Genomic DNA, 14579 nt, shown 5'->3' on the forward strand with positions numbered 1-14579 from the left:
TTTCACTTTTGTTTCTGTAAGGTTTCTTAAAATGTTAACTAGGAGTGCTGGCAATGCATCCACAGTACAGCCCAAAGGCCAGACAGTTTTCCAGTGTCTGTCCAGCAAACCTGAAAGTTCATGAACCCTGCATATTGAGATTTCACCGCTGGGCCTTCCAGTGTCTGGTCAATGACATCACCAGATTTTTTTTTTTCTCCATTAAGCTGCTGTATCCATTCTGTGGGAAATCGTCAAGTTTCTTCAATAAGAAATTGTACGGCAGAACTCCTATCCATGCCCTCGCTGCCCCATCTGAGAGATTCAGCTCATATTGCTTAGCCTAAGCCACCTGTAGTTCCCTTTGCACGTGACTGAATGAAAAGGATATTTTCAGTAGAGTTTCTTTGCCTTTTCTCAGAGGCTAGAGGTAACAATATGCATATGTTCATCTATCACCTCTGTGTAAGGTAACACAAGCCATGATATCATTTGAATTGGAAATGTAACACATTCAAGGACCCTCACAATCTGAGATATCGGGTATACCAGCAGAACAGTGCATCATTCCAGGTGCTGTGGAGGACACCTGCCTTCAGGGGACTTGATGTTCGCACATTGTCTAAAGAACCACATAGGCTTTATCTCCCTTTTTTTGGTGGGGTGCAGGGGTCAATTTTGTATTTGTGTGAAGAAGACCATAGAAAGCACAAACCAGTCAGGGAGAAAACCTCTCCCGTTACAAGATTAAAGGACTGTCAGTGATGTAGTATCGGCCCTTGTGCTGTTAGAAACCATGGGAAATGGCCATTAATATAATTGTGTCTCAGTACGTCCCTTTTACGAGGCTATCTTGAGGCTGTGATGAAGTGGTCAGAAATCCTTTTGTGTTTGAAGTAACATGTAGTATGTGCGATCTTAACGGGCAGCCTCTTGCTAATTAGTGAAGGAACACTAGGTCTGCATCTCGAGCTTTAGTTCCCTTTATAGCTGTACTTGATATTGTAGCTAATTGCAGGGATAAGGTCAGAGGTACAACAGGGATGTTAAACTGAAATTGAAAAGAAGCTTTTCGGAGATGAAATTAATCATTAAAAAGTCTCATAAATAAATATTAATTAATTAATTTCAGGAATTATTTCAGCAGACACAGTTATGACCAATAATAATAATAATGATAATGAAAATAACCCCTTAGGTCACAATTGTGTACTAAAGGAGACAATCCGATTAAAACTAATACCGTGTCTTCAGCTTCATCTAACTGGCCTTGCCTAAACCCCGTTTTTTGTATCGTATAAAGATACAAGTTGGGTCAATACATAAGTATGCAGGGGCATAAAGAAGTATAGTTTAACAAGAGTGCATGAGAGCAACAGGACTGAGCAGCCCAGGAGATCAGGCTGCTGTAATACAGGTACAGTCTGAACGGATGTGTCTTGAGTCATCGCTGGAAAGTTGTCAGGGACTCTGCTGTCCTGAGATCAGAAGCTGGGCAAATGCAGGCTAGAATACATGAATGGGTAAAAGCAGTGTTATAAGAATATGTATACATTTTTTGGGGCTGCATCACAACATTATCTGCTCGCAAGGCCCCTTACACTCTTAGTAGTCAGAGAGACTGCTTTTATGTGCTTGGAAAAAGAGCAGGTTGTTTGGCACAGTCAAATCCTGCTTTCTTGTTTTGATTTAGACATTTAGTGCGTTACAGGGAGGAGTGCCAGTGGATTTTCAATAAACTACAAAAAACAAAGATTGTGTAAATCATTTTCAAATATTTGTTATAGTAATGTTATTATTGTATTCATTAATTCACTATTCTATTTTGCTCATGTGACTTTTTAAAATAATTGGCACACCTGTTCAGGCTTCATGGCAAACCAGTTGGCAATCCCTGATACAGACCATTTGCAGTGTCCATCATTTTTTTTTTTTTCTTAGATTCCTTAGACTCGCTTCCTTGCTGGCCTAATTTCACTGCTGGCTGCACTTTCCTGTAGTTTCATAGGCTTGTGAATGTCCCAAATGCTTATCAGGTTCCTGTAAACTGTTTGGAGCTTGTAACTCCTCATGCTCTGCCCTTCAAAACATAATATATATAGGACTGTGCTGTTTGAATGCATTATTTGACACATAAATACCGAAACTGATCATTTATGAACTTAAAGGGATATTTGGTATTTTGGCATAATAGCCTGATTGCTTACTCAGTCATACGAATCCATGGAAACCTAAAACATCTATTAGCCAGCTTTTGAGAGTCCGCGTTTAGCGACCATTAGCTCTCATCAGTTGTGCTAACAAAATTTGTGGGTGTGTAAACATTCAGGCTAAAATGCCAAAATACCGAAGTATCCCTTTAAGCTCTTGGAAGCAACAATCAATCAAGAGCATATTGTACTTTTGGCAGGCATTGTTTTCCTTTAGGTGCAACTTTCACCCTTTGGCATGACCATTGTGGGAAGATCACATACATTGAATTATAATAAAAAAAATGTATTGTGGTGTTCTAGGTAAAGCAGGCGATATATATATATATATATCATGATATGGTCAAATTTCATGTGTTCTCTCCTGTGAAAGCTTTCAAACATAGTTTACAAATGATGGTACTTTGCTCTATATCAGTTCTTTTAAAAATAACTCTTGGCACTGAAGATGTACAGATCATATCTTCATATCATTCTAGTAGATTTGCCACTTGGCTCTTTCCACTTTCACTCATAGCTAATACTTCCTTCTGAGAGAAACTAAAGTGTGCTAATTGGCAAGGGTTTGTCAATGCTATTAAACAAGTTGGACATGGCATGTTTGATTAAATTGTTTAAATGTCAAGTTTTATATTACATATTGGCATGTTATAATACAAAAATTAAATGTATTACAAATGACATTACAGTAACCTTTTCGAATTGAAACCTGATCTTACCACGGGGGAGAAACAAAACTCCAAAACATAATTTGAACAAAGCTTTAGTTTAAATGAACACACCAATACTTCTTCTTCCTTTTAGACTTATGTTTACTTTGTATCTGTGTGTGATTGCAAATGGAGCATAAAAATACCAGTATAATTCCCTCCCAATGATTGCAAATGTAGTTTACATTATGCATAGTTTTACAGTGAGAAAATACCACAATATGTGATGATTATAAAAGCATTTTCACTTTTTGGTCTGGGAAATATAATGTGATAATATTGTCAAACACCTGAACTGGGTTTCTGAAGACAGGTGCATTGAAAGCTATTGATAATAAACAAATATCCTTAATTATCATTTTAGTGTCTTTGCATAAGATGGATACATGACATTACTGAGATTGGTATGGCTGTAACTGGGATCTCTAGAGCCAGTATGTGTGTTGCTGAACCACTATGTTCTGTACATAATCAAATCATTATTTACAGGACTCCAGATCACCCACCTCGAAATCACTGGCCTGTACCACACACACAGAGTTTGTTACGTGCTCCCTTTTCAGCCCGTCTAGTGATCCAAGAGGAAACCTTTTTGTTTTGGCTACATGCTTGACGGGACCATTATTTGCAAACTTACTTTGAAGAATTAAAAACTTTCCCTACAGCCTTTTTATGACTGAAACATGTGGATTGCATGGGTTGTTAACTGGATTTATAGGTTTGCCCATAACCAGTTTTTTATTTAATTTGTTGAGGCGTGATGGAAGTGCAGGGGGTCAATACATCATGTTTTTGTTCTGCGTTATCTTCAGATGATTACAAGATAAGCTTATTCCATATTTCCCCACCTCTCACCAAAGTTAATTTATTATCGCTTACTGTAATATGTGCTTTCCATACATTTGGCACCGACTGAAACGCAGGTTAAAAGCAGTGTGTTTGTGAACTTATAACCCAGCCACATCTGAATGTTAAACAAATCCACCAATGTTCCTTTTGAGGTAGGAAGTCATCCCATGGCTGACTAAACTTTAGGAATTGAGTTTCGAGGAAAGCTATCCCATTTTGTTCAATAAAGTTGGCTTGGCTCAGGCCGGGAGCTTAAGCTGTGCGAGTTGAATGAAAACGCTGTGCTACTGTATTTGTTTTCTTTTTTTGATAAATTAAATGGCCAATACCTACTAACAAAAGGAGTGCTGTCTCTCCAGTGTGTCATTGAAGATGGTCACATGATTGATGGCGATGACATCTGCACGGCTGCCTTCTCTTTTGTTGCTGCAGTGTTGGGTAGTGAGCAGTAAAGATTGCTGCTGTGAAGCTTGTGGGTCTTTCTTGGTTATGTAATCCAGACTAGAATAAGAATCAATAAAAATGCCAGGCTGCTTGGAGGGGAGGGGAGGGAGGGGGGCTGAGATGTTTTGAAAGTGGCCCAGGTCAGCGAGAGAGGGGCAGCTAAAGCCCCATTCACACTGAAATGCCGTAAAATTGCAGGCAACGTTTGCCTGCTTTTTTCCTGTTGCACCCCATTCACACTGGCTTTGAATGTGGGAAAATTGCCGGTAAGGATCCATTCAGCAAGGCTATTGGTCCTAACCAGTGCGCCGGTTCGGTTCGGACTCACTACCAAGAACTAGTCAGGAAGGAAAGGAAAACGATATGTCAATCTAGGTGTGTTTCACGCTATGACCAGTTCTTCAGGTTGTATGGTTGTGTATTTTTGTGGTGTGGTCACTGGACCCGGCGCTCACAGATCATCTGAACCAGTGAACCCAATATGAGGCTCTGCTCTTGGTTCATGGTCGTGTCATGAGAGGCATTGTGTGGGTCTTGACATACACTGCTGCAAAGTTAAATCAACTGAAATAAATGACAAAAAAGGCATGACATTACATTGGGTGTATATCTAGATCTTCTAAGAGTCTGAGTTTGCAGATCTGCAATTGATTGATTGCTCAAAACAACTTATTTTATAAAAAAAATTACTGCATAAAAATAGAATTAAATAATTCGAATCAAACTACCATCAGTGTCACTGTAATGCAGTCTAAAGGCTCGTTCACAGAGGTTTGTTTCATATTCAGTGCAGTTCGGTTTGTTTGGGGAAGAGTGTGAACGACAATTTTCGATTGGCAAACAAACTGAAATGAAATTGTTAAGGTACAACACTTCGGTTGAAGCAACCCTTTGGATCCCAGTGAATCAGGCACCCCAGTGAGCGTATCCAGTAACAGATGAGACTTTTCAGCAGGAGACAAGCGCTCGGGAAGGAAAAATTCACAGACACCGAAGTCTGTTTGTTTATCTTCGTTTATTGAATGTTTCACACAGCCTTTTATACATCTCCAAGCAGTATTTCAAAAGAGTTTCGGGGGCATCAAGAAACTGGATGATATCTTCTTGGCATATGTCCGGGGCAGTTCCAAGACACGGGAAGCGAATATTAATAAGGTATTCTTTATAATTAGTTTAAGCATGGAGGCGTTGATATCAAAGACACAGTAAACACAATTTCATAAGGTTTTCTTTGTAATTAGTTCAGACATGGAAGTACTGGTACCAAGGACACACTGTACTAATAAAAACGTGTTAATAGATAATTTCAGTTCGTTACCCAAAGAATTTGCCACGGCAGCAGAAATTGTTTCTATCTGCCACACAGATAAGTCTGAGCAGAGAAATCCTAATAAGATAATAATAAGTTTTAACTAGTAACTTACTGGAACTTGTTTTAACTAGTAACATTTTGCCAGCAACAAAATGCTGCCAGATTGTCGGCAATTCTTGCAGTGTTTAATTTATTGCTGTAAAAGTGTATGTGTGAATGAATGAGAATGAGAATTGTTTGTTTTAAAATATTTATTGTATAAAGTTGAAGCCATGTAGCTTTAGTCTATAGTGTTTATTTTGTTTGTGAATTGTTAACATAAAAAATAATATATATTATCCATATAATAGGCAAATACACTTCACAACATGACAGTTATATGGTTTATTTTTTTATCTTGACTGCCATGATCAATTGAAATGGTCAGCAAGGTTACTTTATATGAACCTGTGTTTGAAAGGTATATATAGTGATCAGATTCTCTGAGAATTGAGTAGTATCATGAGCATATGTTCGTTGCAACTTTTGAAATTAGAAGGAAAGCCGATTCCTTGAATTATTGATCAGCACAGAAGGTCTAAAAGTTTGCTTTGCTTAAACCTAAACCATAAAGTTGACACTCCATGACATCTAGAGTTAAGGCCGTGAGCATTTAGATTATATTAAGTATTACGTTTTTATCATACATTGACAATTTCCGTGATGTGATTTTATAAAACTGTCCTGGGCATAAATAAATAAATTGCTATTTACTGGCCCCCAATGCTATTCGTTTGTTGAACCAAGTATACATCAGGGGTCTTGACATACAGCATCAGGAATCGCATGATCGTGATAAATATGTTGTCATTGGTCTAAATGTCAAAGTGCTGTGAATCTCGAGGGTTAGCAATCAAACATTGAATCCATGTATAAATAAATATTATGTAGTTATATGTTCATATTCTCTGATGCTTGTGAGATTTTCCTGTTTGCAAATGAAAAGCATGAATGCTTGCAGAAATCAGTTTTGCAGTATGCAGAGCTCTTTTACAGAGGCAAGTGTAATCCATCTCACAGCATTTGCCTGAGATTCCAGGTTTCATTTCAACTGCTGAATAACAGGAACACATAGTCAAGTGTATAGGGTTAAAATTAAATACAAACCAGTCCCTCAAATATGAACCTATTATTTGTGATTATGATTATAGCATTTATTTATTTATTTTTAATTGTGTAAAGGAAATGCATTTTTAATTGTGTTCATGTTTCCATTTCTTTGCAGGTTCTTACAGCACTCAGAAGTGAATGTTATATCTGTAAGCCAAGGAGTTCAGTAAAAAGAAAAAGGAAATAGAGAAGTTACCATGGCTTTAGCGGGCTGTCCGGACTATTTTCTACACCATCCAAATTACCAGGTAAATGCCTTATTCCACAATATATGCATTGCAATGTTGTGATTTATACTCAAACAGCCGTAGAGGAAAATGTCTCGCTAAGTATTCCAAGAGAACACGGGCATGAAACGCCAGTGGAAGCCAAAATGTTATGTGTAAGTTTGTTACATTGAAACAAAAGGAGTTTGCATCCTGGCAAGACAGGATAATTTGGTCCCCCTGCATAATTCCTATTTGTCAGCTTTGAGAAATCTTTTCAAAAGGTCTGGACTACTTGAAACAGAATAGCTGGCATGCTGAATAGAATTTTAAGTACCTATGGCAACATGAAACTGCCAGTAATGTACTGCACAGAATATGCAACATGTTACGGAAAGAAATATGAATATGCTAGATGTTAGAACTGCTTCTTTAACTCACATCCAGATATCCTTTGAAGCATTCAAACTAAAAACCAGAGAAAGCCGATAACCCAGCATTTCTGCATGTTTTAATTTGTGGGTACGTCAGTCTGCTTTAAGAATGTATAATGCAGTGTATTGCTATTTTTACCCCCAGGCATATGCTACAGGGTTCAAGATGTGCATAAAAGTACATGCTGACACATTTTAATAATGAATTGGCAATTATGCCCATCTCATAATTAAAGTAATTGAGCTGGTAGGGACTATAATTTGGCCTGTTACATTAATCCATAGCAAGACTTCTGTTAAAGATTAAAAAAAATATCGGAACTTTTAATGAACTTGGGAGTTGATATCAAAGTTATATATGTGTACAGTATTCCACAGATTTAGTGCAAGGTCCTTGAATGTGGAGTTATCTCTGTCATAAATGTACTGTCTTAATCATTGAGATGCCTTATTCTGCTTATTGTACTTACCTTAACACCTAGATGTGCAAAATTATGCACTCAGCACTGGAAAAACAGACAGTCCATATATTCCTTCCACAATAGTAACTTCCCCATCTGTTGTAGAATTATCCCAACCCCCGAGAGGAATCTCTTCATTTATGCTCTGAATAAATGTATCATAAAAAGGTTATTTTTGTATCCTTTACCCATGCCCAGATATCCTTTAACCCAATAAATACATTGTTAGGGTGCATCTGGGTATGTTTCTATGGTGATCATGACTTCATGTTCTTCCTTTATTATAGTGCATGGGATAATAACTTATATTCAGTTGTTTAGGACTGCTGCAGTCAAAGTGAATTGATAATCTGAAGAAATCAGCAGAGACTTCATTGCTAGTATAAATCATTTATTCATTTAGGCTTTTGACTGTTCCCTCCACCTCATACAAGTCCTTTGTTAAATTGGTCATTTTATGGACCTGAACTCTAGTACTCCTTCTGCATAGATATTGGAAAGGCTTTGAGATCTCATTGATTGATTTAAGCAACCTGTGCATTTGTGGTGCATATTTGTAGTATGCTTGTGTAAAATACACTTTACTGCCGTTTGGATGTTGTTGGTTTTTAAAATCTTTATTAATTGTAATCTCTGTTTTTATTGAAACCCTGTATCATTAGATCTTAAGTTAAGCTACCAATATATTTGTTCTGTGTCCTATTGTGACATGTCTCTTTCTAAACGATGTTATGTTGAGATGGTACCCCTTAAACAGAAGTGCATGGATCAAAGACCAATCCAAAATGGCAGATCTCCTATAGTTTCCATACAGTGTTCTGTAAACTCTTTTTAGGAACTGATCTAAATCTGTTGTATATTTCTCATGAAAGTATTTTATGTTATAGTCTATGAAATGCTGTTCTTCATTATCTGGAGAACATGTCGAGCGATGAACAAATATTCCAAATAAACATTAAACACTGTGTTTTACTTGTTACATTTTATAAGGCAGCAATGTTGGAATTAAGGTTTTAAGAGGAAAGACTGAATATGCTTTATGCTTAGATATATAAATGATTGTGGGGTCACAAGGTCAATAGCTAACATATAATTGTAAACTATGTGAGGGTTTCTGTTCGTGCGTCACTATATTTGTGACATTTATCAAGAAGCAAATGGAAAATATCTATTGCGTTTCCATGGGAAGAGTGTATTGTTTTCGTGAGTAACAAATGCCATGTAAATGAAGGCTAAAGCTGGGAGGGTCATATGCAAATTAGCCATGCACTGTTCTGGTGCAGTTTTGGCAGACAGGTTGGGCCAATGTGGTTTCCATGCACACAATTACACGGACGTGTGAGAATTGCACTAGGGAAGCCGTGTGGTCAGGTGACATGCAGAAAACCCCCAGCATCAGCATTAAGACATTTGGAGCTGTTCTTTCAGCACCAATGTGCCTAGGAGTTTTCCTGGGGTCCACTGCAGTTTAATTAAAAAAATTAAATCATAAAAAAAATTGCAGTGCTTGTTCTTGGATGAAGTGTGCAGTATGACAGTGATGAAACCAATGGACAGTGTATCTTGTACCCTGGAAGCCTTGGCTAGGTACAGGTTAGTTGGCATTTCATTTGGAGTGCTTTAAACAAGAGTTCATCTCTGTCTATACAATTGTCAACTCTCTAGCTCAGAGACTATGCCGAATATGTACAACTATGCCAAATGATCCCAAGTCCTAACGCAAGGGAATTCAGATATAATAGAGCATGTCACATTTCTATCAGGGTGATTTGTTTAGAAGGATCTTAACTGATTGAGCAGTGGATTGTTACGTCTTTATTTTCCCTATAAACAGAACATTTTCCTGGTATTTGTCTTTAAGTGCTGCTGTTTCAAAGCCTGGGATACAGCTGGAAAAGAGCTCAGATCTTGAGTTTCCGTGTCATGTGAACTTCTGGAGTTCCAGAGTTGTTTTTTCTTTCCAAGAATGCAGATTGACAAGAAGCCCTTTTATGCCTTTGCACTGGGAAATATTGGGACTGAGAGTATTTGTACTATCTCACTTTAAAACCTCATTACATTTTATCTTGAACTACACCTATTTTAACTTACCAACTAATTATTCTTCAATCTGTAGACTTTTATGTATTTATTTGTTTAAGAACAAGACTCTTATATATAAGTGGAAGTACACTCACCTAAAGGATTATTAGGAACACCTGTTCAATTTCTCATTAATGCAATTATCTAACCAACCAATCACATGGCAGTTGCTTCAATGCATTTAGGGGTGTGGTCCTGGTCAAGACAATCTCCTGAACTCCAAACTGAATGTCTGAATGGGAAAGAAAGGTGATTTAAGCAATTTTGAGCGTGGCATGGTTGTTGGTGCCAGACGGGCCGGTCTGAGTATTTCACAATCTGCTCAGTTACTGGGATTTTCACGCACAACCATTTCTAGGGTTTACAAAGAATGGTGTGAAAAGGGAAAAACATCCAGTATGCGGCAGTCCTGTGGGCGAAAATGCCTTGTTGATGCTAGAGGTCAGAGGAGAATGGGCCGACTGATTCAAGCTGATAGAAGAGCAACTTTGACTGAACTAACCACTCGTTACAACCGAGGTATGCAGCAAAGCATTTGTGAAGCCACAACACATACAACCTTGAGGCGGATGGGCTACAACAGCAGAAGACCCCACCGGGTACCACTCATCTCCACTACAAATAGGAAAAAGAGGCTACAATTTGCACAAGCTCACCAAAATTGGACAGTTGAAGACTGGAAAATGTTGCCTGGTCTGATGAGTCTCGATTTCTGTTGAGACATTCAGATGGTAGAGTCAGAATTTGGCGTAAACAGAATGAGAACATGGATCCATCATGCCTTGTTACCACTGTGCAGGCTGGTGGTGGTGGTGTAATGGTGTGGGGGATGTTTTCTTGGCACACTTTAGGCCCCTTAGTGCCAACTGGGCATCGTTTAATGCCACGGCCTACCTGAGCATTGTTTCTGACCATGTCCATCCCTTTATGACCACCATGTACCCATCCTCTGATGGCTACTTCCAGCAGGATAATGCACCATGTCACAAAGGTCGAATCATTTCAAATTGGTTTCTTGAACATGACAATGAGTTCACTGTACTAAACTGGCCCCCACAGTCACCAGATCTCAACCCAATAGAGCATCTTTGGGATGTGGTGGAACGGGAGCTTCGTGCCCTGGATGTGCATCCCATAAATCTCCATCAACTGCAAGATGCTATCCTATCAATATGGGCCAACATTTCTAAAGAATGCTTTCAGCACCTTGTTGAATCAATGCCACGTAGAATTAAGGCAGTTCTGACGGCGAAAGGGGGTCAAACACAGTATTAGTATGGTGTTCCTAATAATCCTTTAGGTGAGTGTATATGATCTATTTCACAATGTCACATGGTTTCATAATAGTAGCCTCCTTGAGAGATGTCTGTTCAACATGGAAATAACATTTGTTTTTACCAACATTTGCGTTTTAGGATGCAAATGGGGGGACCTGTTTAATCTATAGTTGATGGATTACAGTGTAGCACAATGTGTGTGTGTTGACATGTAGTGTGCGAGAGGACCTCTCAGTGTACGAAAATCTTACTGAAAGCGTAGTTCTCAATTACTGCATTAGAAATGTTCTTATCTGACCATGTACTCCATTTTATGTGACATCAGCAAGGGGTATTGAGAGACTGAAGACAGACTGACAAGCTTTAATTTAAAGGTAAATTGAATAGAAGTTCTTGAAGAAATAATTATAACCAGAGAGAGAGGCAGGGAGTTCTTTGGGGTGGGGTGAGGGGTTAAGACAATGCACATTCATACTTCTAAACCCTTAAGTGTCAGGGTAAAACATCTAGAAGTTTGTTTTTACTTTTTACTTATTTGTCATTTATTTTGTCATGACAAAATTGCATGCAGTTCTAACTAAAACAGAAATATTAATCACTGCTGTCATTCTTCAGACTTTAATGTGGCTCGTTTCGCTGGAAAATGCCCTGTGGCTTAAAAGTGGTTGTCCACCCTTTCCCAGGGGAATGTGGTGTACTGAGTGAAAGGGCACTGCTTCCATGAACGATAGACCAACAGAATCAAAGTTATCAGTTTAAGAAGATAATACCAAATGTTCTTTTTTGTTTGTCTTGATTGCCTCATTAGATGTGGCAATTCCTTCTCGAACACAAATACCAACAACAACAGCAAAACAAACACAAAAACCTAAACAGAAATGGCTCCTTTATGCTTAAGTTATATAACACTAGTAAATGTTATGGGAATCTGGGACAGCATCCAAAGAAGTCTTGGAGCATACAAACTGGACAAATGCCATAGCCGACCCAGGGAAACTTACCAACTACTGTCTTGCCTGGATTGTTGAACTGCCTTTTATAAAAGTTAACTTCCTTTCCTCTTTGGAGTTTTTGTGAAGTTTGTGGATAAATGTTTAGTCCATTTGCCTCCGTGTACCCTATGACTTTTAAACTGGAATTCGACTAAAGCTTTCCGCCTTAAACAAACAATTTATGGGTAGATTAATCTGTATCATGTTGTAACTTTCTTTTTTCGTCTTCAAGTAGTAACTTGTCCAGACAGGCTCGGTTAGGGAGAGTTTCTAGGAGTTTGTTTGAAACGGGTAGCTCTGAGATTGCATAGAATGTGTGAATAAATCTGTGCCATTGGAAAGTCATAGCATTTAGTTTTACCTGCATCCCCTTATTGCTTTATCTGTCTGCAAATTCAGTCACACCATGTAATTGCAATTGACATCGCCTGTGTGTGGGTTATATGATATGAATTAATAACTGCCTATACTGCACAGAGAACCCACAGTCATGTCACATGCAACCTTAACCAGAAATAAGAGCATTCTTCAAGAGGGGGTGGGGAGGGCTGCTAAATGAACCCGCAGCAATCCCACATCCCATTAGAAAGTTAGATGCTCCTTGAAAAAATGATTCACTGTGATTTTGAACTCCTGGGTGATGAAACTTGCTCCCAAACAAGAACAGTAAGGCTATTGAGTTAGTTTTCAGTTGTGCCATTTGTTTTAAATGGTAGTTAAAGCATTAAAGTTTAAGTTACTTAGCAAATAAACCTAAATGTTTCATGGTTATAATGCCCATTGCTGCTGTAGTGTTTGTTTAAGTTTGTCAGAAGTTTATGAAACAGATGAGTTCCTATTCACATTGTTGTCAAGAGCATTGTGTGGTGCTCATTTTGGTGCATAGTGGTGACCTCTCCTGCTGTCAAGGTGCTTCCAGGGCTTATAAAACTGAAATACCATGTATCTGGCTTCTCCAAACCTGGTCCCGAAGAGATCCAATCCAGCAGGTTTTATAGTTCAGCTTCAAATCCTCAATCTACAAACACCTGGAAAGCTTTCCGTTTGATTAATAAGCAGCCAGTGTATTGCCCAGTCATTTAGAGAATTGTGGAGCAAACACCCCAAAACTCTTTAGTCCTCACTGACCAGTGTACCCTACATTGAATTTGTATCTTGGGTGTTCTTCCAGTTGGTGATTTATGAACTTACTACTAACTGGAACGGGACTTCCCATGACCAAAGTGGCATACCACAGCTGTAGCAATAGGAATCATGGCTTAATATTGATGTGTGCATCTAGATTTGCGTTCTCCTTTCCAACACCCTATAATCATGATTTTGTTTCACTTTAAAACCTAAATATGTATTCTCGAAATCTAAGTTTGCTCAGGACTCTTGAGGTATAAACGTAAGGAAAAACCAGATGAATCTACAAAAATGTCTTCTTTTAGTTTCTTGTCAGAGTAAGAACCCTATACTCTCTTATATTTCAACTGTAGTTTTTTCCAGCCTTTGAAAGAAAACAGAAGCAACTTGTTGAATTTCTGGTTTATTGCATTTTGGCAGAGCCCGACAGTAAATACTATTCATTTATTCACTGCCTGTAGAAATGTGGGATAATCCTTGAGAGCATTCATGTCGAGTTTGCACTGTGATAGCCATTAGCTTGTGTTCTATAAAACATATCGGTATTCTCAGGGCTGTAAATTTCAGTGTTCACTTTTATAGATGTTTTTACAGTGAATCAAGTGGTGACTTTTGGCAGCACATCGTTCCTGTTCCTGGAAGTTCAGGTCTGTGTTCTAGGATTTCGGAGAAAAAAGTGATTGAAAATGTGGTTTTGTTCTTATGCAATCTTGAGACAAGTTTGGAATAACTGCTTCAAATTAGGACTGTTAAATCCTGCAACAGACAAGTCTGTTATGAATAAAATGACTGCTGCTCTGATTTTCAACTTTATTACAGAGAGGGGTGTAATCTGAATGGTTGGCATCATAGAAATGTTATGAATTAATCAGCTCCAAATGACATCTTTATTATGTTTTTTTAAATTTATTTTTTGGTTCTGTTCTGCTGCCTGAAGATTTAGATGTTGGTGACCTATGGGTTTTGCCTGATGTGGCTTGTGGTGATCTGTCCTTTTCATGTGCTGGGGAGCAAATCTTTTCCTGTAAAATTGTTACCAACCAAACCATAATTCCTGCATCATTACAAAAAAAAAAAAAAAAAAAAGTGTATATATACTTTTAACTCCAATATGTGATCCACTGATGTCAAATCCAAAAGACCTCATAGACCAGAAGGAATTGTACCCACATACATAGACATTTTGGGTTGAAACTAAACTAGAGTATGCACAGCTGGTGTCATAATTAAGTTGATTCGATTTGCACCAGCCTGTATTTAATGACAATTGTAGAAATATGTGAGAAATGAGCAGACATTAAGGGTTGCCATGGCCGTTATGATGGGATATTTTATTTTACTGAGCA

The 14579-nt window shown here is 38.2% G+C and overlaps 1 protein-coding gene across 2 annotated transcripts in view; it reads left to right on the forward strand.

Annotated features, from left to right (window-relative positions):
• The window catches only part of grb10b (growth factor receptor-bound protein 10b), a 112312-nt gene that overhangs the window by 19610 nt on the left and 78123 nt on the right, over positions 1–14579 (forward strand). For both annotated transcript variants that reach the window (XM_066690439.1, XM_066690440.1), the window contains exon 2: positions 6769–6901. In XM_066690439.1, coding sequence (XP_066546536.1) covers positions 6851–6901 — 51 coding nt within the window. In that variant the 5' untranslated portion in view covers positions 6769–6850. The remainder of the gene's footprint in view (positions 1–6768; positions 6902–14579) is intronic.

This window comes from Amia ocellicauda, chromosome 18, assembly GCF_036373705.1.
Source record: "Amia ocellicauda isolate fAmiCal2 chromosome 18, fAmiCal2.hap1, whole genome shotgun sequence".
In the NCBI taxonomy this organism is placed as follows: Eukaryota; Metazoa; Chordata; class Actinopteri; order Amiiformes; family Amiidae; genus Amia; species Amia ocellicauda.